Source organism: Lactuca virosa, chromosome 8 (genome assembly GCF_052849685.1).
Source record: "Lactuca virosa cultivar CGN04683 chromosome 8, Lactuca_virosa_CGN04683_v6, whole genome shotgun sequence".
Classification (NCBI taxonomy): Eukaryota; Viridiplantae; Streptophyta; class Magnoliopsida; order Asterales; family Asteraceae; genus Lactuca; species Lactuca virosa.
In genome coordinates, this window is record NC_136433.1 from 330,129,110 (window position 1) to 330,155,106 (window position 25,997).

Genomic DNA, 25,997 nt, shown 5'->3' on the forward strand with positions numbered 1-25,997 from the left:
CACTGATGGTGCGGTCATCTGCAATCTCCACCTCGAGCGGGGAATATAAAGTTCCTGACGCATCCCATAACTTCTTGCTAAGCGCAAGAGATACAAACGATCGGGTAGCACCCGAATCAAATAAGACGTGAGCAGACATACCATTGACCAAAAAGGTCCCTATACAAGCATATAGTATACATAAGCGAAACATATCCATAGAGTAGAGAAGAATAAATACGTACCAGCCACAACGTCTGGCGTTGCCCATGCCTCCTCGGTAGTCAGCTGAAATGCCCGACTCTTTACTGCTGGAGCATCCGCCTTAACAGGGCGGCCATCGGTAATCCTTATTGTGGCGGGCGCAGGCACCGCCACCGCTCCTCCTCCTCCCTGCAACTTCGGACAGTTGACCCGCTTATGGTCGGTCTGGTTACAGTGAAAACAGATTAAGCCCTTCGCGGGGCAGTCCCTGCTCATATGGCCCTGCTGGCCACATGCGTAACATCCCGAGCCTGCGATACGGCAAGCTCCACTGTGTACCTGGCTACACTTGGCACATCGGTCCCGACCCTACTGACCCTTGTTGGGAGTGTCTGACGTTTTAGGCTTCTTAGCCTGTCCTATTGCTGCCTGATCCTGCTCAGGCTTCCACTTCGTGCGGGATTCCAACTCCATTTCCCGTTCCTGGGCCTTCTCCACCATTTCATTCAGGGTCTTGCACCCCGTAAAGCTCAAAAAATCCCAAATATCATCCATCAGCATGGAATGATATCGGGTCCGCCTCATCTCCTCATCGGTAGCGTATTGCGGAATCAACAAAGCTCGTTCCCGAAACTTGGCGGTGATCTCCGTCACCGTCTTGGTGGTCTACTGCAAATCATGAAACTCTCGCACTATTCATTGCACCTCAATGGGTGGTGCAAACTCCAGATCAAATCGCTGAACAAACTCGGCCATGTCATTTCAGCCACCTCGGCTAGTCCCACCTGTCTAGTAACCTCGCCCCACCAATCCCGGGCTCTGTCTCTCAGCATGCAAGAAGCGAACCCAACCTTCGCCACATCCGGGCAAAAACTCGTGCGCTGGGCGTTTTCGATATCCACCACCCAGTGTCGACTGACAATGGGGTACCTGACCCCAAAAAACTCTGGCGCCCCACACGCCTTGAACTCCCGGAACGAGGGAGTTTGGGCTCCCAACTGGCCCGCAACAATCTCAGTCCTGAATGATCTGAGTCTCTCCTCCATGATCTCCATTATGCCCTCCATGATCTCCATTATGCCCTCCTTGACCGTCCCAAAAATCACTGGGGTAGCGTCAAGGATACCCTTCGTAACCTCGGCTGCAATGATCTCACGCAGCCTCTCATCTATGCCGTCTGTAGTGTCACCCGATCCATTCCCGGATCCAGATCCTGATCCTGATCCTCCCGTTCCGAAACGTGTCACCACCATGCTGAACTGGAATGTCATAAATCATAACTATCAGGATTTCCATAAAATGGATCTCTCCACACTGGTCCTCCTTGAAGTTGTCAGATCTAACATTGGTTCGGGTACAAGTCCTGTGCTTCCAGTAGTACGGGCCCAATACTACCTTCTACACCTACCTGTACCTTTCCCCAAGGCTCTACCTGATAACTCTAATTCGTCCCAATAAACCATATACTACCAACCACCGCATAACCCAAATCCTAGGCTGTCCTAAGCTTTTCTCTACCCACATCAAACTGACCAATCATAACAGGTTGCCTTTATGCATGCAAATTATACACAGAAGAGGATCAAATAGACTTTTGAATAAAAGATTCTACCCTAGGACCACAACCAGACAAGGAACAGGAAATAAGGCCAAATCGATCATTCTAAGGTTATAAGCTCCTAACCGTATATAATTTTAAAAGCATACACATAGCAAATTCCATACGATCATCCAAGTTCAAATATCATAATAGCATGGCTAGGATATTGGGGAACTACTTACTTGGCTCAGCTGATCACGCGCGTTGCACTCTTATCTTTTCCTTCTTTCAAAAAGCTTTTTATGTCATTTTTGAAAACAAATTTACCATTTCCTTAGTTTGAGTCCTGACACACCCGAGGGTATGCCTGAATCCCTCAAACCAAGGCTCTGATACCAACTTGTAACGACCCAATTTTTACAAAGAAATTTTTCATTTTTAATTAGTCAACCATATTTCATAAAATATGAAGATCCCAATAATTGTTTTCAAAACCACCAACATTACAACATTATTATTTTCAAAACATCAAAGTGTCCCCCAAAACCATATCGGAAAAGAGAGATAGAGTGCACGCCGCATCATCACACCTTGCCTTTGCCCTTGGGCTCCGATGTACCTGAAACAAATCCACAGATGGTAAGCTGAAAGCTTAGTGAGTTCCCCCAGAGCATACCCCACACAACCCACAATCATAATAGCTATAAAAGCTATCTCTACCGCATATCACATGTCAATTATCCATGAAGCTATCTCTACCGTTAGCCACAAAGGCTATCTCCACCACCAACCATAAAGGCTGTCTCTACCATTAGCCATAAGGATATCTCTACCATTAGCCATAAGGCCATCTCTACCGTTAGCCATAAAGGCTATCTCTACCACATATCATGCACACATACATATCACACCTCTACATAGCAAGCAAACCAACTATCACAAAATGGGACGGCCTTGGTGCCTTAGACCCATTGGTATGGTGAGAAAACTCACCTCACAAAGCTGAATCGGCAACTGAATTCAGATATGTCCTATGCTGCTCTTCCCAATCTGCCTATAACCAATAAGTAAATAATCTTAACTCATCCCCTAAGGCTCCTCTGAGTCAAACCTGGTCAAAGTCTAGGCCTATAGTCAAGGTCAACGGTCCATATTGACCTTGACTCGTCGAGTACAATCAGTCACTCGTCTGGTCCCTGCTTAACTCATCGACTCGTCGAGTCATCCGAGGGAATCGTCGAGTTCCTTGATGTTCACAGCCGTAAACCACCAACCGAACACCCTTGGCCGTGAACCCTCTCGACTTGCCGAGTCACCAGAGGGACTCGACGAGTTCTCACGTCTTTGGTTCTTTCCAGTGGGATTTAGGGTTTCAAACTTCAGATCCATACTCTCCTAGTGAAGATGTCACGTAAAGTTGCAAACTTTACGTGCATGCATAGCCTCACATGGCCATAACACCAAACTAACTTCAAAACAAGATTTTAATGCATGGAGAGGGGATAAGCTTATAAAAAGGTGTGACTTTATGATATTTGGGACCTAAGAAAGTCCAGATCTGGAACCATATCCTTATGATAGGTCCAGATCTAAGCTTGCTTCCATTTCCTCAAAGTTGGTCATAACTCTCAAATAGAATCTAGACTTAAGGTAACAGATTTATACCTCAATACAATGCCCAAGATGAACTAGATGCTAGATCTAGTGTTTTCCCCTTGATACTTCTTCTTCAAGCTTGGAATTCCTTCTACAACCCCAAGATTTAAGCTCCCAAAGCTCTTTCTTCATACACCTAAGTGTTTGCGGCCGTAAACGATCTCTTGTGATGCTAAGGGAGGCTACAAAGGCGTATAATGTCGTTTATATAGGGGGGAAACCCCAAAATTTAGGGTTTTCTTTAAACAGCTCGGACTCGCCGAGTCGGTCCCGTCTCGTGTTCCATGATACCACGACCCTACTCAACGAGTTGATCTCCCAACTCGCCGAGTCCATGCATAAAACCTTTCCAAATCAAACCAGGTGTTACATGTATCGATAGCACATTCACAATAATCATCACAACTAAATAAATGAGCCGGCCTTGATGCCTTAGACCCATTGGTATGGTGAGGAGACTCACTTGGCACTGCTGAAGTCCCGCGGATAAAACTCCCATTGTTGGTTGACAGATTCCCGAACTGTCAACATCAAAATGACACCCAATTGATAATTGGGTTCCAATGCATAACCACAACTCCATACTTGGGGTAAGGAGACTCGCTTACCCCTAACCTTGTTTGGTTCAAAACCAAGGCCCAAACTCAAGCTCTGAAGCCCAAAGCCAAATAATCAATCCAGGCCCAACATATGGCCCAATTTTCCTAAATTGGGCCCAAACCTTTACATGGGCTGATGTTAAGGCCCAACCATTTACTCTAGTCCAAACACTTGGCATTCTGATTGCCCAATAACTAATAATCCTCAAGGCCCAATTATGGCCCACTTATGATCCAATTTTCCAAATTGGGCCCAAGCCTCTCTAATGAGCCTTATCCTAAGGCCCAATAATTTCCTTAGTCCATAACATATTCCCCATTTGGCCCACGAAGGCCCATAGCAAGTTAGTCCAAGAAATGGCCCAATAAGAACTCAAACCCAATTAGGTTTTTTCACATAAAATGACGATTAGGGTTAAGTGTTCCTACTTAACCCATTAAGGACTTAATTCATTAAGTCCATTACTCCACTCGACCAAACTTAGTCGGGCATAGTTCAAAATTCCAAAACCAATGGTCCAACGCGGGTCCCGACAAATCCAAAATACATATTCCCAAAATTAGGGTTTTCTAAACCCTAATTAGGGTTTTCCAACCAATCACAAAACCAATTAATCCAATAGTTAAGTGTTTACATTAATTAAAGTCTAATAAAGTCGGGTACCACCCACTACAACCTCGAATAGTGGTGGTTGGCAGTGGTTCACGTTGGCAGCCACCACCTCACGGTGGTGGTGGTTATGATCTTGGACCAAAGCAACACCAAAAGCACTCCAAACGTCGATCCAAACGCACCCGAAAGCCCACAACCACCCGAGATGGTGGCTAGCAGTGGCGGAACGGCGGCAACAAGTGGTGGTGATGAGTTTTCTTTGTTTTCCTGGCCAAGAAAATCCATACAACATTAAACTCACGACTTATGCTCTCTCTCTCACACACACACCAAATCACGCACACAGCCACCCCCCACGGTGGCTGGTGGCGGCAAAATAGATGGCAGCCACGACCTCACGGTGGTGGTGTCGGGTCTTCCTTGGTTTCCAGGCCAAATATGGATCATAAAATCACATAAACACCGATAACACATAAATAATCGAACGTACCTTCACCCAAACACCTCCTAAACGGCTGAAGTCGTCGGAGTTGACGACCACAACAGCTCAATAGCCTCCAGCAGAAACAATGACGTTCACAACGTCTAACACCGAGGGGAACGACAGGGAGGAGAGAGAGTTGGATGTTAGGCCTACCAGAAACTTCGTGGCTGCTCACGACCTACGACTCGCCGTTCACAACTCCATAACTTCGGTATCGGTGCTCTTCCGGCTGCCCGCGACGTCCGACAGCGGGGTTATGGATGGCGACACTCGGCGACAGGTAGCAGCGGACCTGGTGGTGCTCGGACTCGGTTTGCAGACGGCGGCTGGAGGACTCCCAAACGATGGCAGCTAGTGAAGAATTAGGGTTAGGGTTAGGAAATAGAGATCTTAAGACGGGAGGGAAGACCACCGGGTTCAAATCCCGTACCCCGTCTAAACTTATGCCCATTTCACGCATTTGGTCCCTCCCCATAAGATCCTTCTCAAATCAAGGCTACAATTTACAAAACGGCCCCCAACATCTAAGATTCATCACAATTCAAGTCCCAGAAGTTACCATTTAACCCCTATCACTCCAAAGTCCTTTCAATTTAATTCCTAATAATTACCAAGCACTTCTGACTTCTGAAATCCTTTTCAAATTAAATCCAGAACTTACACTTTTAACCCCCAACATCAAAAATTATATCATTTGGCTCCCCGAAACCAACACCCTGCTAAATATTATTGATTTAGCTATAAAATAATAATAATAATTACATCTCGGGGCTTTAGAGTTTAATATTTATTTACTCAATTTCAAACGGAGTGTTACATATAACTAAGACTGGTCACACCTTATTCCTTTTAAATAACTCCCATCGTCCTCTCCACCTTAACAATATTCTCATCACACCCAACATAATCAACAACCTCATTTTTGTTCGTAAGTTTACTCGTTAAAATAAATTTTCTATTGAATTTGACGAATTTGGTTTTACTGTTGATAAGTCTATTTTATGAATGTATAAAATTGTCATAAATTTGTTGAATTGATGTATAATTGTCCAAGAATGGCACTACTTTGATGAGTTTTTGGACTTCATATGTAGGTCAATATATTGTACTAAAAGTGGGTGGAACCTGCAAGTAAAACGAATTGCTAAAGGAATGAAGAAACGTTGCTGGGAAAATTGACCACGCTTCAATGTTTTAGTCATATCTCAAGTTCTGGAGCTCCGATTGACATGAATAAAGAAGTTATGGAAACTAGACAAAATTTTCTACAACTTTCATGTTTTTCATTTCTGCTAATTATGTCGTTTTGACCAGCAAAACTTGCACGGAAGATGAAGGACGCCTCCGGGCGTCAAAGACGCCCCCTAGGACGTCCAAGTCAAACAGTCAACGTCGGCGTCTTACATGACGTTTTAGGGGCGTCTCGTGTTGGAACGGCGTGTCTCGGAAAGCATAGAAATCAAGGAAGGACGTCCTAGAACGCGTATAAGACGTCGCCTAAGACGTCAAGCGTTTTTTGCCAATTTTTAGTGTATTTCAAGGACGTCAGAAGGCATACAAAGACGTACGAAGAACGCCTGGGCGTTATACATGACGTCTAAGACGTCTTACATCGCCCGATTTCATTATTTTTTGTCACACACTATAAATAGGAACCTATGCATTCGTTTTTAGGGTTCCACCCTTCGATTTTCAGAGCCTTTTCCTGCGTTTTTGAGGATTCTAAACCCTTGGAAACACAATTCCATTCCATTTCAATCCGGATTCAAGTCAAGAGTTCATCAATTTCAACATCAAACTACATTGGAAGATCATTTAACCGGTGATTCTCATCAATTCTAGTAATTTTCAGAAACGATTACTTCTTCCCTAATGTTTATTTGTTTCATACTTTGATAATCATTATGCTACATTTGTTTGATGATTCTAAGTTTGATTATGAATTCTATTATGCATTTCATTTATTTCATCCAAGTTAGTGTTTTTATGAACTCAATGGAAGGCTAAATCATTAGGGTTACTTCTGGGGATGTTTAGGACTATTGGATAAACACACTTGATTATTACTTGATTCTAGTTAATCTCAATTGTTATTTTATATTTCATATGATAATCTTTTGGTAATAATAATTGAAATTGGGTTGTATGAATTGTTTGATGTCATAATTAAGATAGTCTATTGTCAATTCATCATTTCTTCCAAGTTCAATTAGTTTAGGAATAAAGACAAGTGATTGAATCAACATATATTATTTGAACTTATGATATTGAATCTTAATGTGGTAATAGGTAGTTGAAAGACATTTTATTGCTAGTTCACTAATTGTTCCTAATCCATTTATACATAAAGGAGTAAGACAACTAGTTGAATGAATATCTAGTGTGCCCAAAACTATGTGTTGCAAGTTAATAAACCCCAATTGCGTCTAAGTAATTGAATTAGGATTCTAGGGAAGAAAGTGTGTGAATCTGAATTGTCCGACAACTGAACCGGGAGTACCTTACTTTTCTCATTTAAAGTTTTGTCTTAACTAATTAAGTTTCAAGTATTTTTTTTGGTTGATCTTTGTTTAAACCTTTTTGTCACGATTACAAGTAATCTATTTTCCATTGACTATTTTGACACATAGTTTGACCACGAACTCCTTATGGATTCGACCCGACTTACCGTATCTACGTAGGTTAGCTGGTTTATTTTTTATTGATACAACGCCATCGATCAAAATTTGGCGCCGTTGCCGGGGAGATTGTGTGCTTGAACTATTGTGTTTAAGTAGTTATAGTCTTTTACTTTCATTTTCAATTCTCGTTTGCAGTTTACATTTTGTTTTATTTGTGTTGTGCAGGCACACCGGTGCATGCATACAAGACATAGCGGACGCTCTTCACCGCTTGCATTTGATCCGGAAATCGAACGAATAACTCGCTCAAATCGGGTCACCAGAAGGAACATCAACACTATGAGTGTAGATAATGTTGTCGTGGAAGATGTGGTCGAGGGGCATGAGGATGCAGTCAACAATCCTCCACCACTAGTTTCACCACCAGCTCCTCAATTCCCAAACAACAACAATGGTAACAACAACAATGCCGGTGCACCAATCATCCATCCAGTACAACCGCAACCAAATAGAAACAACCGTGTCCAAAACGGTGGAAACGAAGGAAATTGGGCACAAAATATGGGAGGAAATGTAGGAAACCACAACGGTGGTAATGTTAGAAATCAGAACCAAAATCCTAGAAATGTTGGTCCTTAATTCGGTAATGGTGGTAATAGTGGTAACGAGGATGACTGGGATTCTGATGATGGAAGTGACAATGGAATTGGTTGGAATCAGAACCACAACGGTGGTAATAGGCGGAATCAAGGCAATCGGGGTGGAAACGGGAACTACAACAATAACTGGAACAACCAGAATTTCCCCAATGGTGGAAACAATGACTACAACGATGGGTTCGGAAATCAAGGCTTTGGGAATAAATACCGAAGGAATCCAAATGGTGGATTCAACAATGCAAATGGAGGATATTATAACGAAGGTAACCAATTCCCTCATCTTTACTTTCCGCAGCCTAATAGACAATATGTGGCGTCTCATTTTCAGCCGGGAGAGTATGATGATGCTTCACCTATACTCTTCACGAAAGGAAATGAGCACCATGTGGAAGTAAGGCCACAACTAATTAGTGTCTTACCCGTCTTTAGAGGCCATAAAATTGATGATCCATACAATCACCTATATGAGTTCCTTGCAATTGCTAACGCGAATACTCCGCAAGGAACTAATAGAGATTCCTTTAGAATTCACTTATTTCCATTCACTTTAAAAGAAAAGCTAAGTATTGGTTCACTTCTCTTGCCCCCATAGTATTACTACTTGGGAGCAATTAAAAACTAAATTTTTGCAAGAGTTTTACCCTGCTAGTAAAACAACGGAAATAAGAAAAGCGATACAAGATTTTGCACAAAAACCCAATGAAGAATTTCATGATGCATTTGAACGCCTTAAGGAATTGTTGCATTCATGTCCCCATCATGAATTTCCCTGTTGGCAACTTGTACGTTTCTTTTATGATGGAGTCGACACTTCCAATCAACCCATGATTAAAGCCTCGTCTGGCGGCACTATTATGATGCAAGATAGTGAAGACGCTTGGCGATTCTTGGAGTAGTTGATTCATGGCTCAAAAACCAATTACTCAGCTAAGAAACGGGACACCCCATTTTCATCTACTACTTCAGTTGGACTAGACAAAACCTGGAAAAATGAAGTCAAATATGATATTAATTCTTTAAATAAAAAATTTGACTTACTACTCTCTAGTCTAGGCAAAGAGAAAGGTGTGTTTTTTTCGCAGGGAAAGAAGATATGTGTAAGCTGTGGAGATTCAGGACACATTGAAGATGAGTGCATGAGAAGTCAAGGGGAAATCAATCAAGTGCACGACTATGGTCAATTCAAATATAATCCACAATCATTCAATCGGAACTACAACCAAGGTGGGAACTACAACAACAATGAGCATTTCTGTAATACCCGATTCCTGGTATGTCAGTAATTCAAGAATTTTATGTATTTTTCTCTGGGACTCGACAAGTTGGTGGCCCAACTCGTCGAGTAGAGACGGGATCCGCGGGAAGTTTAAGTGACCTACTCGACGAGTCGGAGACTGACTCGGCGAGTAGGTACTGTTTGAGTGAAACCCTAAATTTGAGGGTTTGCATCCTATTTAAACGTCTTATTGTAGCCTCCATTGTCCCTTATGCTCCCAGAACACCTCTTATCGAAACCCTAGCTGCTTTGAGTGATCTAAGGCCATTTTTGGTGCTTTTGGGTGGTTTGTGAAGCTTGAAAGGAAGGAAGAAGCTTGGGAATTCAAGTTGGGGCTTGTAGATCCAGATATCTTATTCCATCTTCAGCTCAACCAAGGTAAATGCCCCCTGTTTTGGTCTTCCTTTTGGTTGTTCATCTTTAGGGCTTAGATTTTGGGTGCATTTAGGGCTTTTTAAGCCATTTTCGGATTTGTGCAGTGATTCATGGGGTTCTACTTTCAGATCTGAATCATTGGAGGGGTCTCATGGCATAAAGGTGCCAACTCTATGGCCATGAGAGCCCCATGCACATTGTAGAGCACCTTTTATGGACTTTTGAGGCAAAAACCCCATGCATGTGCACCAAGTTTGGAACTTTACGTATAAAATGGACATTAGGGGGCCAGATCTATGGTTTTGACGTGTTAAGACCCATTTAAATCGACTGTATAGTAAGGGTCAAGAAGGGACTCCACAAGTTGTTCTTGGAACTTGGCGAGTCGGTGTGTAATGACCACTAAATCCTTTCTGTGGTTGGACCAGTGGTTCGGGAAGGAAGTCCCGTAAATGTTTAGACTCGTAAAGGGACCTGGAAATCATGGGACTCGACGAGTGTATGAACAGACTCGACGAGTCCAAGGCAATCTCCTAACCTTTGAAGATGGACTCGACGAGTTGTTCTACAACTCGGCGAGTCATAGACTGGACACGTTCTTATGAGGGAGATGAACTCGCCGAGTTGAAGGAAGAACTCGGCGAGTCGGATGAAGATGGTCCTGATGGTTTGAATGAAGGAAAAGCTCAACGAGTTCTCGCTAGACTCGACGAGTGGTGTCGGGGTTGGATCGGGTTAGTGGGGCATGGACTCGACGAGTTGGTAGACCATCTCGGCGAGTCAGGTCAACTGGGTGTTGACTTTGACCAATGTTGACTTCGCCTGGTTTTGGTATTGACCCTGGTTGGGTTGAATGTTCGGTTGATGACTTGAAGGTTGTCGTGTAGGGATTGAGGAGTCGAGGAGAGCCGACCTTCACACCGAGGACAGTTCAGACACTACACGACATCGAGGTGAGTTACCTTCCAGTAGAAGTGGGTCTAAGGCACCAAGGCCGACCCACTAGTAATTGTTAGTTGGGATGATTATCTTTGTGGTAATTGTCTGGTCTGTTATGGTTGGATATGCGAGTATGCTAGATTGCTAGATATGTGAGTATGCTAGTTTGCTAGTGCTATGTTATGTGAGATAGTATCAGTAGTAGGGGACTAGTCCCCGATCCGGTCGCTAGGACCAATGGGTAGGTCGGACACCCCAGATATGTCTGATAGCATGATTATGATATGATATTATGTGTTAGTAGTAGGGGTGAAATAGTCCCCGTGTTCGGTTGAGATAGACCGGAGGGTAGGTCGGCACCCTAGAATGGCTTGACATGGGTAGGTCGGCACCCCAGAATAGCTTGACATGGGTAGGTCAGCACCCCAGAACAGCTTGACATGGGTAGGTCAGCACCCCAGAACAGTTTGACATGGGTAGGTCAGCACCCCAGAATGGCTTGACATGGGTAGGTCAGCACCCCAAAATGGCTTGGCATGGGTAGGACGGGCGCCCCAGAATTGCCCGGTAGTATGTATGCTATGTGTTTGTATGGTATGTGGTATGATGGGGGAACTCACTAAGCTTTGTGCTTACAGTTTCAGTTTTGGTTTCAGGTACCTATTCGTCCAAGGGGAAGGAGCCGGCGGTGTAGCAGCGCATCACACACACACATGGTTTCCGCATAGAGTTTTCTGGGAGTGTACTATGATTTATTTTACTTTTGACGATATGATTTTCAGACACTTTGTTATGTATCTTTTTACTATGACATGGCATGGGAAATGTTTGGTAAACTGAGTTGTGAACTACTTAATTAAAAATGAAATTTTTGGGCTTGATTTTTGGGATGTTACAATTTCAACAACAACCGTCAAGGGAATTACCAAAACCAAAATCAGCCAAAACAGTTCCAGCAGTCCAATAACCAAGGTGGAACCTCAAATAAGGAGGAAACTGATGGCAACAAGTTTGACAAAATCATGGAGTTCATAACCCAAACATATCAGAAAGCCGACACTAACTCCAAGTCCATAGCTGCTATCGAGAAACAGATTGCTCAACTTACGGAGCAAATTGGGAAAAGAGAAGATGGCAAGTTCCCAAGTACCACCACAGTCAACCCGTCCCACAACCAACGACCGGGTAAAGAGCATCAAGTGAACGAGGTAATCACCTTGCGTAGTGGGAAAAAGGTTGACAACAAGGTAAGTGCTCCTACCTTAGAAAATGACAGTGACACTGAAGTCATCTTTGATAAAAAAGAAGAGTTTGAGAAAGATTTCAAATCTGAAAAACAAAAAGAAGCTAAGAGTAAAAATGACTCTAAAGTTGGGGAGCATGGTGTGGAGGTTAATACTACACCATACCCTTCAGATTTAGAGAAACCGGCATCCTTCCATTTTGGGAAGCGAGGGCCAAAAATGGAAGACATGAGGGATCTATTTAGTCAAGTTAAAATAAATATCCTGTTAGTCAAACTTATTAAGGAGGTACATTCTTATGCTAAATTTTTGAAGGATTTGTGTGTTCAAAAACGCAAACTCCAAGCACACCTCCCTAAAAAGATTGATTTAACCGAGCATACGAGTTCCATAATATCAAATAAACTTCGACCCAAGCTTAAGGATCCCGGGGCACCTTTAATTTATGTTACCTTAGGTAACATTAATATCAAAAAGGCGCTCCTTGATCTTGGAGCTAGTGTTAATATAATCTCGGGAAATCTTTTTGATCAACATGACTTAGGCACTTTGGAACAAACTGATATTATTTTACGATTGGCCGATAAGTCAAAAAAAATTCCCCGAGGTATATTATCTGATGTCATCATTAAAGTGGAAGATTTCTATTACCCAGTTGATTTTCTTGTGCTTGACACCGAGAGCACCTATAAAGAAAGTCAACCTTCTATTATTTTGGGTCGCCCATTTTTGGCAACAATAAATGCACAAATTAATTATAGAACAGGTGCCATGGATATCTCTTTTGGAAATAGGAAACTTAGAATTAATGTGTTTAATACATTTCCTAACTCACCATCAGATTATGAATGTTATCGGGTGGATGTGGTTGATGACTTAGTGCATCAATTCCCTCCCAAAATCTTACACCCCGATCCGTTGGAGCTTTTTCTTTCTAATGACAGGGACGAAGTTTTAGACTTGGATGACATCAAGATGGTTGAGGAAGCATTTGAAAATGCTATTGAGCAAAAGAGGCCACCATGGAGTTATCAAGTTGAAAAATTACCAACAAGTTTTTCGGACCCACTTAAGCCATCTTTGGAGGAGCTACCCACTCTTGAACTTAAAACTCTTCCTTCACATCTTAAATACTCTTTTTTAGGATCCAACAAGAACTTACCAATTATCATATCTTCTGATTTGACAGGTCCACAAGAGAAAGCATGACTTAAGGTGCTTTCCAAGTACATGGGAGCAATTGGATGGGCCATAGCAGACTTGAAGGGAATTAGTCCAGCCACATGTATGCATCGAATCATCACTGAAGCTGGAGAAAAGCCATCTTGAGATGCACAACGAAGGCTCAACCCGAATTTGCGAGAAGTTGTTAAAAAGGAGGTGCTGAAATGGATTGATGCGGGTATTATCTACCCAATATCTGATAGTGATTGGGTGAGCCTGACACAAACAGTGCCAAAGAAGTCGGGCATTACAGTGGTAGATACAAAAGATGAAGAGAATATCTCAACAAGACCGGTCACCGGATGGAGAGTTTGCATCAACTATCGCAAACTCAATGCTGCAACATCAAAGGATCATTTCCCTCTCCCTTTTATTGATCAGATCATTGAAAAATTGTTCGGTAAAAAGTTTTATTGCTTTTTGGATGGATACTCGGGGTATAATCAAATTGCCATCCACCCCGAGGATCAATCCAAAACCACATTCACGTGTCCCTATGGCACCTTTGCTTTCCGAAGGATGCCATTCGGCTTGTGTAATGCCCCGCTACATTCCAAAGATGTATGATGACCATTTTTTCAGACAAGGTGGGGGACTCATTAGAAATTTTCATGGATGACTTTTCTATTTTTAGATCATCTTTTGAGACATGCTTAAACAAATTAGAAAAAGTTTTGAAACGTTGTATTGAGTCTAATTTGGTTTTAAGTTGGGAGAAGAGTCATTTCATGGTAAAAGAGGGAATTGTACTTGGCCATGTTGTCTCCGAGCGTGGTTTTGAAGTCGACCGGGCCAAAGTACAAATTATTTCTACTATTCCCCCACCCACTTCGGTAAAAGGCGTCCGTTCTTTTCTTGGGAATGCTGGCTTTTATCGAAGATTTATCAAGGATTTTAGTGCAATCTCAAAACCTCTTTGTAATCTACTTTTAAAAGACGCACCATTTTCCTTTGATAAAGCATGTCTTGAAGCTTTTACTGTTGGATTAATGTCTAAGTCCATAACTATAATTGGTAAGACTTGACCCGACCGGCATGGTCCATTTGGGTTGCATGGCATCATGCATTTGGATAGACTATAATGAGAGAAATAACACTTAAGGTTGGTTAATATATTATAAGTTCTAATATATTAATAAGGTTATTTAATTAGTATTGATCAAGAATTAATTTGGAATTAATTAAGTGATCAAAAGGAGACTAATTAAATATATGGGTTGATTGTGTAAATCATTCATTCTTATATATGTGGGCTTGTGATCCAAGATTCCTTATGTTGGACTAAGTCCATGGGGTGACCCATGGATACTCCATGGAGGTTAAAATCCATGGAGCATAAGGAATGGGTAAAGTTATGAGTTACATGGTGTAACCCTAATAGCCACCATATAAAAGAATCCCATGGCTCAAGAAATCGTGCACTACTGTGTGAGTGTGAGGGCTAGACGATTTCAAGGAGTGTTCAAGTTTCTCTCAAGTTATTCCAAGTGTATTTGGTGTTGTGTGAACCATTTGAGGTGTCACACTTGGGGCACTAGGCACTCAAGCTTCATGAAGACATTCTACATCAAAGAGGTATGTATTCTATCTTGTTATATTTATTATTTTGTATGCTAGATTAGGATAATACCTTGGATGTTCATAATTGTATGTATAATAGAGAAAACATAGATCCAAGGTATTTAGGGTTGCATGTACACTTAGGAGTGTTAGAATGCTCATAACCCAACAGTGGTATCAGAGTCTAGGCTTGTTTTCTTGTTATACTTGCAAAAGTAGCTGAAAAATCGAGTTGGATGCATATATTCGATTGTTTTGGCTGGAATTGGACTAGGAACATTACCCTAAGATGTTTTTGGACTTATAAACTTGTTTTTGATGTGGTAATGTTCATGCTAATCCAATTTCTAAGATAATTGTCATAATTTCAAGATTTGTATTAGTTTGTATGTTCATGCTAATTTCTTGAAGATTGATGATTTGAATTATCTTGTTCTTATGAGGTTCTTAGATTAATAGAAAAGTTGTGTGAAATAGTTGTTTTCAATCTATTTTAATCTAAGAGTTGATTCCAAAGTGTGTTTTTGTAACTTGTCCTCAAGTTATATGAAAAGTCACATTTAAGAATCATAAAACTCATAAAAGTTGGCAAAGGTTACAAAATGAAGAGTCTAGTTCTAATTAAATGGTTTTATGACTCCATAACTTGTCCTCAAGTTATGGAGGTTCAAGAGTCTCTTCATTAAATTAAAAAAAAAAGTGTAACCTTAATTAGTTCCATAAGTTACAATAAAAAAAAATTATTTTTTTTTATTAATTAGTTTAAAGTCTTCCATAACTTGTCCTCAAGTTATGGAACTTGAAGAGTTTTTTTTTTAATTAAAACTACTTTAAACTCATAAGTTATGGAATTAATTAGTTTTGAATAGTTTCAAAACTTGCCCTCAAGTTTTGGAATTTGAAAAGTTTTCACTTATGAATACTTTAATTCCAAGTTAGTCCTTAGAATTTTGAAAGTTAAAATTCAACCCTTATACTTTATAATATTATAAGTTAATAATATTTATATATATGTATAAGAGTAAAGTCAGTCTTACCGTTAGTAGGCCTCATTCACGAAGCCGGTCTATAAGGGGGGTATAAGGTTACTGCCTATAAAATGGCAGTTTAATGGGTGTCCACTCTCACCCACCGCTTCCTTGACTGGTGGAGGGTCGTTAGCCGAACGGGTAGGACAAGGACTATAATTCTCCTTTCATTATAAGTATAATGATAAATACTAAGTAATGAAACACTTATAAATTCCCAATCTTAGTTACTTAGGAAAATGTGAATAAGGTGCTAATCCATGAAATTACACTTTGCACTTTGTTTAAGATGTTAGTGGAGCGTGTGTGGTTAACCGGCACACTAACCTGGACTTAACAAGGTAGGCAAAGGGTAACGTAATGTTTATCATAGTATCGTTGGAGCGTGTGTGGTTAACCAGCACATCGATTGAGGGGTAAATATTAAGGGTACCAAGTATATTTGCATGGTTACTTCACACCTTGTTTTGTGATCCTCGGCATCCCAGTCACAAAACCTGAAGGGCACACTCGAGATTGAAACATGCCGTTGAAAAGTTCAATGAATCTCAAAAGAATCTAGGAGTTTCAAAACCAATTAAAACCTAATAATACATTTCGTTTATCTTGGTTGAAATTGGTGAATCGTCATTCACCTACCTTCAAATATTTTATAGCTTGGATTACGGCATCCCTCTTCCAAGTTATAAAATAGTTTGTTGGGTCCTAGCCTTAATATATCATATTGGGAGTTATATTAAGGACTTAAATCAACTTTACATGAATATCTCCCAAAAAGATGTCTGGTCTAGACATTTATGATCTTCCCAAATCTCTTGAAACAAGCTTTCCTAAATGAAGATGATGTCCCATGGATATCATACTTCTTTCACCTCCTCCAATTATTCTCCCTAACCCACAAGTTCCTAAAAAGTTTAAGGTCACTCAAGCCCTATTGGCAAGGCAAGGTCTAGGTGTGATCACATCTTGGAGATGTAGTCACATATTGACAAGCCGGGAGAGTTGGGTGTCAAAGTCTTGAGAAAGTTGGTGGCTCAACTACTTTCTAAGTCACATAGTGAGTTCTTTTGGGAATCCTATGAAACAGACTAAGACAAGACCCTTAATGATCTTATCTATTTGCTAAGATCAACTTCCTAAAACGCTATGGACATTGACAATGATGACATTGGATACCCAGAAAAAGCATTCTCTTCCCAATGGAAAGGGATTGGCCATAGTCAACCCGGTTGACCAAATGGTAAAGAGAAAGGCTAAGTCTGAGATAGTCCCATTACCAAAGAGTCCAAATGTTTATCTTGCCAAAGGAAGGGGCATTGATTGCGAAGCTGCCTATTTACCTGAAAGATCATAAGGTTGATCAAGTCAAGAAGTTTGACTCTACTTTAGGTAAAAGTCCATTATCTAACTCTGTTAAGTTTCTATTTTGAGATTCTTATTACATGATGTGACTGGGTCACATGTTGATGTTTTAAGAATCAAAGAAAAGTGAAGAAACTTAAAGGAAGTATATGCTGATTCTGATCGCGAAGATGGATTTCAATCGCATGGTTCAATGATCAGAATTTTTGAAGCTGTTACTTAGGAGTTATGATATATTGCTTAGGAATAGATAACAACAAGTTTTTCATATGCATTTGCACTGTAAGGATAAGTTTTTTCCGCAAAGTTTTGAAATAAAATAAAAGGTTTTAATTTTATATTTATTTTAAAATATCCTTACAAGTGGCATTTGTGAAAAGTTGTTGCTTATAAGATTCCATTGATAGCAATATTGGAAAAATGGATTTGATTCTTTCGGTTGTGGTAGTGTCTAATATTACCAAATAAGGAAGGATTCTCATCATCCAAGGTTCAATTGGACCGAAACTTGGAATCATGCAAGTTGTATAGTATGATGAATGAGAACTTTCAGCTTGGAAAATTAAGACTAATTCCTTATGTGAATAAGGAAAAGACTAAGGGATCGAGTACACATTCTTGTGCACTGGTCAAGTCCACCACAAAAGATAAAGAAGACTATTCGTCATGATTTACTTAAGTTCAGTAAATATGGTTATACTTATAAGTTTAAGTATAAGTTTGTAGCATTGGAGAAGTTTCAATGTGAGACAGAACGAATAAGAAGAATCAAAGTATGGCAGAAAGATAAAAGTTTCTCAAATCTGAAAAGATAGGAGAGTACTTTAGTATCATGTTTATGATCATCTTAATGATTAAGATACCATATCACAATTGGTCCTCTAAAGTCATCTTAGTGCATTCTTATGACTAAGAAGAGGAGTCATGAATTGTTGAAATGGTTAAATCAAAAAGATGAGTCATACTTCGTTCCAAAACAATTCTTAGAGTCATACTCCAAGATTGTAACTTGAGTGACATATCTTAAAGAGGGTTTGTTAACACTAGTCAAATGTAAGAGTAAAAGGTTATCTACTCTTGTACATTTGAAATTGGTAAGTTGTGATGTTTTGGATAAAACAGAGACCAACTTAGGCCAATTGTGTAAAGTGTTAGTCTTGATAAAGAATCCATACTATCTCTTGAATATTTGACAAGGGAGTCTTATATGTCAAGAGGACAGTGGGAGTCTTAAAGCTCTTGAAAGTTTCAAGACTTAATCAAGAATAAAACCTAAAGTCCTTCACTAGCACACGACTTGAGGTTTATAACCTATCGTGTTGAAATTTTTGTGCCTATTCAAGTTGGCTTTGCATAGGAGTTCTGAGAGTTCTCAATTGGTTGCACAACTACTTGGAAGCAATGGCAGGCACCTGAGCTGCCAAATGGCAAGAATTTAAGATTGCACAAGTTTAATCAATATGAGTTTGGATTTGTCACTAACCTTGTCTTGTGATTATGGTTTTGACAAATTCACATGGATAAGAACACATACACTATTAAATCTAAGTGTCATAAGGTTTCTCTTCGATTCATGAAAATGATGGGGAGGAAACACTTTCACTAAGTAGATTTTAGCTAGATAGCAATTGTGATATTTGCATTCTCAAAGTCGTTAGTGGAGCGTGTGTGGTTTACCGGCACACTAACATGGACTTGTGAGAAGTGGCAAAGGTCTAAACAATTGAGACTATGATTACGATATCCCTTTTCATAGTTCTAAAATTGTTTAGACACACATGTGAGCTATCTAAGAGAGGTGTATGATTTTGATAAAGTTTTATCAAAACAATCTAGTATCAGAAATCTGAACTTTGGTAAGAAAGTCAGCTGATTTCTGAGTACATGTCAAAGCTAGTGGGAGCATAAGTGTTATGCTAATAATCATCATGCTAGTAGGAACATGATAATTATGACAAAGGTTGCAAGTTAGCAATGTTAATTATAGAAAACAAAAGTTTCAATTCGTGAGGTTGCAGGGGTTGAAAAAGTTGTTTTGCTATAATTAAGGGAGAGGAAATTATACTTCATTTCAATTCTAAAAGCTTAGATTGAGATTTTAATCGTATTTAATCAAGGACATATATATGAATTTCATGTTGGAATGGCTCAACATAAGGAAATTCTATATATGGGTCCATTATTTGCGTTCTAAAATTCGATTATGATTACGACATCCCTTTTCATAATCTGAATTTTGAGAACTTGGCAAATTGAAATGGAAATATTATAGCAAAAGACTGGTTTAGTCTTTATGTTAGACATCATGAATCGTGTCCCATATGCTTCGGATATAGGATCAATTACATGTGCTATATTCATCCTTTCTAAAATTTTCCAAATGCCTGGGGCATTATGAAGGGAAAAGGTCTAGAATTGGATATGACTAAAATGATTAAGCAATTGTCGAGGACAATCTAAGGTTTACCAAAGATTGGTTGCTCAAGGACAGTTGGAAGTATAATGTTAATTCTGGAAGGACCATATTGACATAATCTGTAAGGAGGCAACTCTTGTTCAGAAGTGATAGTCAAAATGGAATATGGAAATGTTTCAAAGTTAGAAATTATTCAATCTGTGTAAGATTAGGAAACTTAATGAAAGAAGGATGTTTCCAAGGAGCTGATCTCCTTTGGAATGCTCTGTAATGATTGTTGTCAAGTCTTTCTGACTTTGTGCATAATCATTAAGAGGATCAATGCATATAAGTTTAGAATCTAACAGATTTCAGTAAATGGCATGAATTTGGAATTCTTGCATTTGCAGTAAGGATTTGGGACTGTGAAAAGAGGATCATTGGAGTGATGTTCAATTGATCTATTTTACAAAGTAAAGATCATAGACAAACATAGTATGCATACTTGGTGTATGACATGACTAGTGTTTAGAAAACATAGTGTACATGCTTGGAGCATGGGACAACTATTGTTTTAAATTCAAGTATAAAGTTGATAAAACCGAAACAATGAATAATGAGTAATCAGTATGGTGATAAATAAAAGTGTTTATTTATATTCATAGGGTTTGATACCATATTTGATTCATTTATTCTTGTGTTTCACTTTGCATGTTTTGACTTCCAGAATAACTAAGTCGCTCTTCCTAAATGATTAAGTTATTCAAACCATCCACAGTCGGTCATATGTTGGAAGTAGATATGAATCAAGACTGTCATGGGTTGGTTTGTAGAGGTCCAAGTTGGTGGACAAAGTGGTGCTACAACACTCATGAGTGCTCATAAGTTCTGAGTATTGGATTCAACCCGCGCTCATTTGAATCACTTCATGGATTTTATCACGAGTGATCATGAGACGATAATATCTTATATTCTTCAAACCTAGAGATATGAGTTGTTACTATGAGTTGATTATACATTGATTGCACGAAAACGCATTGGTAACTCGATGTTATAAAACGTGCCTTTGTGTATGATTCAACAAGTAGTAGAACAAGCCATATGAGTCGAAGTTTATCCATTCCTTTTACCTTCGGGATAAAAGCGATATCTGTGGGCCCCTCGATGATTTAAAGATGATACATGTGAGTGCTTGGCCAAGCCAGGACTGATTTGATTTGTTCAATCAGTCAGTCATCATGAATCGGAAATCGGGAAACAACAAATGGACAGAGAGAATGATTGATAATCCATGTCTCAGTCCATATGATATCTAGAATGGAGGAATATATGATCCCTTATCTAATGGACAAGTCATTGACAAAGGTCAGAGTTCATCGACAAGGTTAGAGTTCGACAGAAGCTTTTGAGAGGTACGATTGCTGATCGGTTCCTGAAGTCATACGCAATAATAGTTTTAGACTTATCCAAGTGAGAGACTGTTGGATTAATGTCTAAGTCCATAACTATAATTGGTAAGACTTGACCCGACCCGGCATGGTCCATTTGGGTTGCATGGCATCATGCATTTGGATAGACTATAATGAGAGAAATAACACTTAAGGTTGGTTAATATATTATAAGTTCTAATATATTAATAAGGTTATTTAATTAGTATTGATCAAGAATTAATTTGGAATTAATTAAGTGATCAAAAGGAGACTAATTAAATATATGGGTTGATTGTGTAAATCATTCATTCTTATATATGTGGGCTTGTGATCCAAGATTCCTTATGTTGGACTAAGTCCATGGGGTGACCCATGGATACTCCATGGAGGTTAAAATCCATGGAGCATAAGGAATGGGTAAAGTTATGAGTTACATGGTGTAACCCTAATAGCCACCATATAAAAGAATCCCATGGCTCAAGAAATCGTGCACTACTGTGTGAGTGTGAGGGCTAGACGATTTCAAGGAGTGTTCAAGTTTCTCTCAAGTTATTCCAAGTGTATTTGGTGTTGTGTGAACCATTTGAGGTGTCACACTTGGGGCACTAGGCACTCAAGCTTCATGAAGACATTCTACATCAAAGAGGTATGTATTCTATCTTGTTATATTTATTATTTTGTATGCTAGATTAGGATAATACCTTGGATGTTCATAATTGTATGTATAATAGAGAAAACATAGATCCAAGGTATTTAGGGTTGCATGTACACTTAGGAGTGTTAGAATGCTCATAACCCAACATTTACCACATTAAAGAATAAACTTGTTGAAGCCCCTATCTTGCAATCACCAGATTGGACTTTACCTTTTGAAATTATGTGTGATGCAAGTGATTACGCGGTAGGGGCAGTTTTGGGACAACGGGTGAATAAAAAACCCATTGCAATTTGTTATGCGAACAAAACTTTTTCGGATGCACAATTGAATTACACTACTACCGAAAAAGAGTTGCTTGCGGTCGTGTTTGCACTAGACAAATTTAGATCCTACATTTGGGGGTCTAAAGTTGTAATTTTCACCGACCATAGTGCCATTCGCCACCTCTTGGAAAAGAAGGATGCCAAACCACGTCTCATTAGATGGATCCTTCTTCTTCAAGAATTTGATCTTGAAATCCAGGACAAAAAGGGTTCCGAAAATGTTGTGGCGGATCATTTATCTAGAATAATTAATAATGATAACTCATCGGAAGTTATTCAAGAAAATTTTCCGGATGAGCATATTCTTGCTGTCAAAACTATACCATGGTTTGCTAATTTGGTGAATTATTTTGTGACAGGGGAAACTCCATCATATTGGACTGCTCAACAAAGGAGGTTCTTCCACTCTCAAACAAAATACTACATATGGGAGGACCCAGATCTTTTCAAAACTGGAGTGGATCAAGTGATTAGGAGATGTGTACCACATACGGAGCAAGAAGATATCCTTCGACATTGCCATTCATATGCATGTGGAGGGCATTTTAGTGCCAAAAAGACAGGGCACCGAGTTCTACAAAGCGGTTTTTTCTGGCCCTCTATTTTTAAAGATGCACATACATTCGTTAAAGCTTGTATTCGTTGCCAACAAGTTGGGGGGATCTCACGACGGGACATGATGCCAATGATCCCAATTTTAGTAGTTGAAAATTTGATGTATGGGGCATTTATTTCATGGGTCCGTTCCCCACTTCTTTTGGCAATCTATACATTCTTGTAGTCGTCGATTATGTGTCAAAATAGGTCGAAGTCGAGGCTACACGCACGAATGACCATAGTGTTGTTTGTAAGTTGGTTAAAAAGAACATCTTTTCTAGACAGGGAATCCCTCGATTTATTATTAGTGACGGGGGTTCCCATTTTAAAAATTGGCATTTTGCAAAGTTACTAAAATACTATGGTGTCACACATAGGATAGCCACTCCATATCACCCACAAACAAGTGGACAAGTAGAGGTGTCAAATAGGGAAATTAAACGCATCTTGGAAAAGATTGTTCGTCCCGACCGAAAAGATTGGTCCCTAAGATTAGATTATACATTATGGGCATATCGTACAGCCTATAAGACGCCCATTGGAATGTCCCTGTACCGGCTTGTTTATGGAAAGCCATGCCATCTCTCGGTGGAGTTGGAACACCGTGCAATGTGGGCCATTAAAAAGGCTAACTTTGAATTAAGTGATGCAGGTACGGAAAGGAAACTCCAACTTGTTGAATTGGAAGAGATTCGAAAAGAAGCTTACGAAAGCTCAAGGATCTATAAAGAAAAGACGAAGGCATTTCATGATCGACATATTGTCTGAAAACAATTCGTTGAAGGACAATTGGTGTGGCTATTTAACTCTCGTCTCAAACTCTTCCCCGGAAAGCTTCAGAGTAAATGGAGTGGACCTTTTGTGGTGACAAATGTGGCGGATCATGGAGCCATTGAAATAAAGGACACGAAAGGCGGTGAACCATTCAAGGTAAACGGACAAAGACTCAAACCTTACATTCGAATGATAGATGGCGAAACGACACTCGTTGAGAAAATAAAGCTCAAAGTACCACAATATTCAGAAACAATTTAGTCGAGGTAAACCGTCCGGCTGAAGACGTAAAACTTAGCGTTTTTCAGGAGGCAACCCACGGTTTGGTGTGTTACTTTTATTTTTTGTTTTGTGTTTTTTTAATTCTTCTTGTATCGAGGACGATCCAAGGTTTAAAGTTGGGGAGGGGTATTTAATTTTTGCTTAAAATTATTTTTTTTTAAAAAATACCCGAAAAACGTTTCCGAACAGTCAAAAACGCGAAAAACAACAAAAAAATAAAAAATAGCCTTCAGGCGTCTTAGGAGACGTCTTAGACGCCAACGGGCTGTCATGTCTTTTCCCCCCGATGAAATCCCTTCGTGAAATTACCAAAATGCCCCTGTTTGTGTGAGACGTCCTAGGACGCGTCTAAGAGGCCGCGTAGGGCGCCGACGCGTTTTTCATCCGTTTTATGGCGTTTTCTGCATAATTCTTGGTCTCCTTCTTCTCTAAACTGCCATAGCCAAAAACACACTTGTTCTTGCCTATTTTCTTCGATTTCTTGGCCAAAACTCAACCAAAATTCGTGATTTTTGTTGCAATCTTTAAGAAATTAAGTAAGAAACATCACATTGCAAGATTTACACACTCTAATCACTTATTTGGGGCCGATTTCAAAACCCACAAAAACTAGGGTTTCGAAATTTTGACTTATTTTGGGTTTTTGCTTCTTATTCATTAGCAACACAGTCTCAACAAGATGCCAGCAAAGAGATCAAGGGTAGCATCATCAAGCAGTGCAGCCAGACAACCAGCTAGACAACCGGAGCCAAATGTACCTGTGGCTTTTAACCCACAGTATCAGACACTGCATGAGCATCCAAATGACATTCACCCAGCAGTTTATGAGGTGACTCATCCAATTGTTGGACTTATTGTGGAGTACATGGTGGAGCGACCGAGCTTCACTGGGTACAATATTGTGGAGACTTTTGATCACTATGGATGGGGTGGAGCGCTGGACTTCAATCCCACGTAGATTTATGTTGATATAGTGCCGGAATGGATGAGGACACTTCGACGTGTCGAGGTACCTGGTAGGCCAGATGAGTTGCAGCTGATTGGTATGGTTCGTACTCATGATATAGTGATGACTGTGCAGGGAATTCGGGACATGTTTCATGTAGATACTGGATATCATCTGCATGATCTTGAGAATCAGCCGACTGAGTATAGATGCATTGACACGAGGGGGTAACCCTGGGGTTAGCATGACAGAAGTATACCGTATAATATTATGTGAGGGGACGAGGGTATACGACAGATTCCGTGAATTGTTGCCTTTAACAAAGGCATTGCATAACATTATCACGGAAAATGTGAACCTGAGGAATAGTGATCCCAGGGCGGTGAGGACACAAGACTTATATGTATTATATGGATTGATGACAGGATCCATATTTATTTCTTATGCATATAATGCTATGTGTAACATATGGTCCTGTTTTGATATCCAGCACAGAGTCACCCCCCCATGTCGCCCTGATATCGACATATGTGACTAGGGAGCTGGCGAATAGGATCAGGGTTCCGCGAGCTACATCATACCAGTGTATCCTTCGCCCCACTGCTACTTCTTTCAGACACATCTCATTCCATGTTGAAAATGGGAGACATATTCTGAGGGATTCTGCCACAAACCTGACATACACGACACCACTCGGAGTGGGGGATGAGGAGCCATTTGTTGGTGATTTTCAGGGGGATCAGCAGCAGCAACAGGGACAAGCAGCAGGTCAGGGATGGAACATGCAGGCAGCTTAGGAGGGCTTTGTGGGGAGGCAAAACACACATAACCAGGAGGTGCAGGCTTGGATGGGGAGAACAGATATATGGATGGAGGGTGTCGACACGACACTAGCTGATCTTACTGAGCAGATGCGACAGGTCGGCATTACAGCTGACAACACTTATAGTGTTGCTACTCGTCAGCTGTACCAGCAGGAGTACTATACAGATGCGGCTTATAGACGCAGTCGTGTACATCATGACCCGATGGACATTGATCTACCACAACGATCTCGAGCACCAGCACTGATTTTTCTACTGAGTACTTGGTCTTACTTACTCCTGCGCCTTTGGGGTTGGGAGGGGACTATTATTGTTTTTCACACAACCAAAAAGCATCAAAAGACATTAAAGAACTTCCAAGTATATATATTCAAGCTAAGTCAAATACAAAGATGATTAAATCCG

At 40.2% G+C, this 25,997-nt stretch overlaps 2 protein-coding genes and 1 non-coding gene across 3 annotated transcripts; 2 read left to right on the forward strand and 1 right to left on the reverse strand.

Annotated features, from left to right (window-relative positions):
- Positions 1-9,014: 9,014 nt before the first annotated feature.
- Positions 9,015-9,121, reverse strand: LOC145135356 (small nucleolar RNA R71). Its single transcript, XR_013719817.1, has one exon. It is a non-coding gene; the product is annotated as a small nucleolar RNA R71 (small nucleolar RNA).
- A 2,846-nt stretch (positions 9,122-11,967) lies between these two features.
- LOC145131790 (uncharacterized) lies at positions 11,968-13,398 on the forward strand. Its single transcript, XM_079066443.1, has one exon. It carries the CDS (start codon positions 11,968-11,970, stop codon positions 13,396-13,398), a length of 1,431 nt encoding a protein of 476 aa, XP_078922569.1.
- An 8,667-nt stretch (positions 13,399-22,065) lies between these two features.
- LOC145131791 (uncharacterized) lies at positions 22,066-24,780 on the forward strand. Its single transcript, XM_079066444.1, has 4 exons — positions 22,066-22,565; positions 23,144-23,418; positions 23,551-23,696; positions 24,484-24,780. The coding sequence occupies exons 1-4, from the start codon at positions 22,066-22,068 to the stop codon at positions 24,778-24,780; spliced, it is 1,218 nt and encodes a 405-aa protein (XP_078922570.1).
- The last annotated feature ends 1,217 nt before the right edge of the window (positions 24,781-25,997 follow it).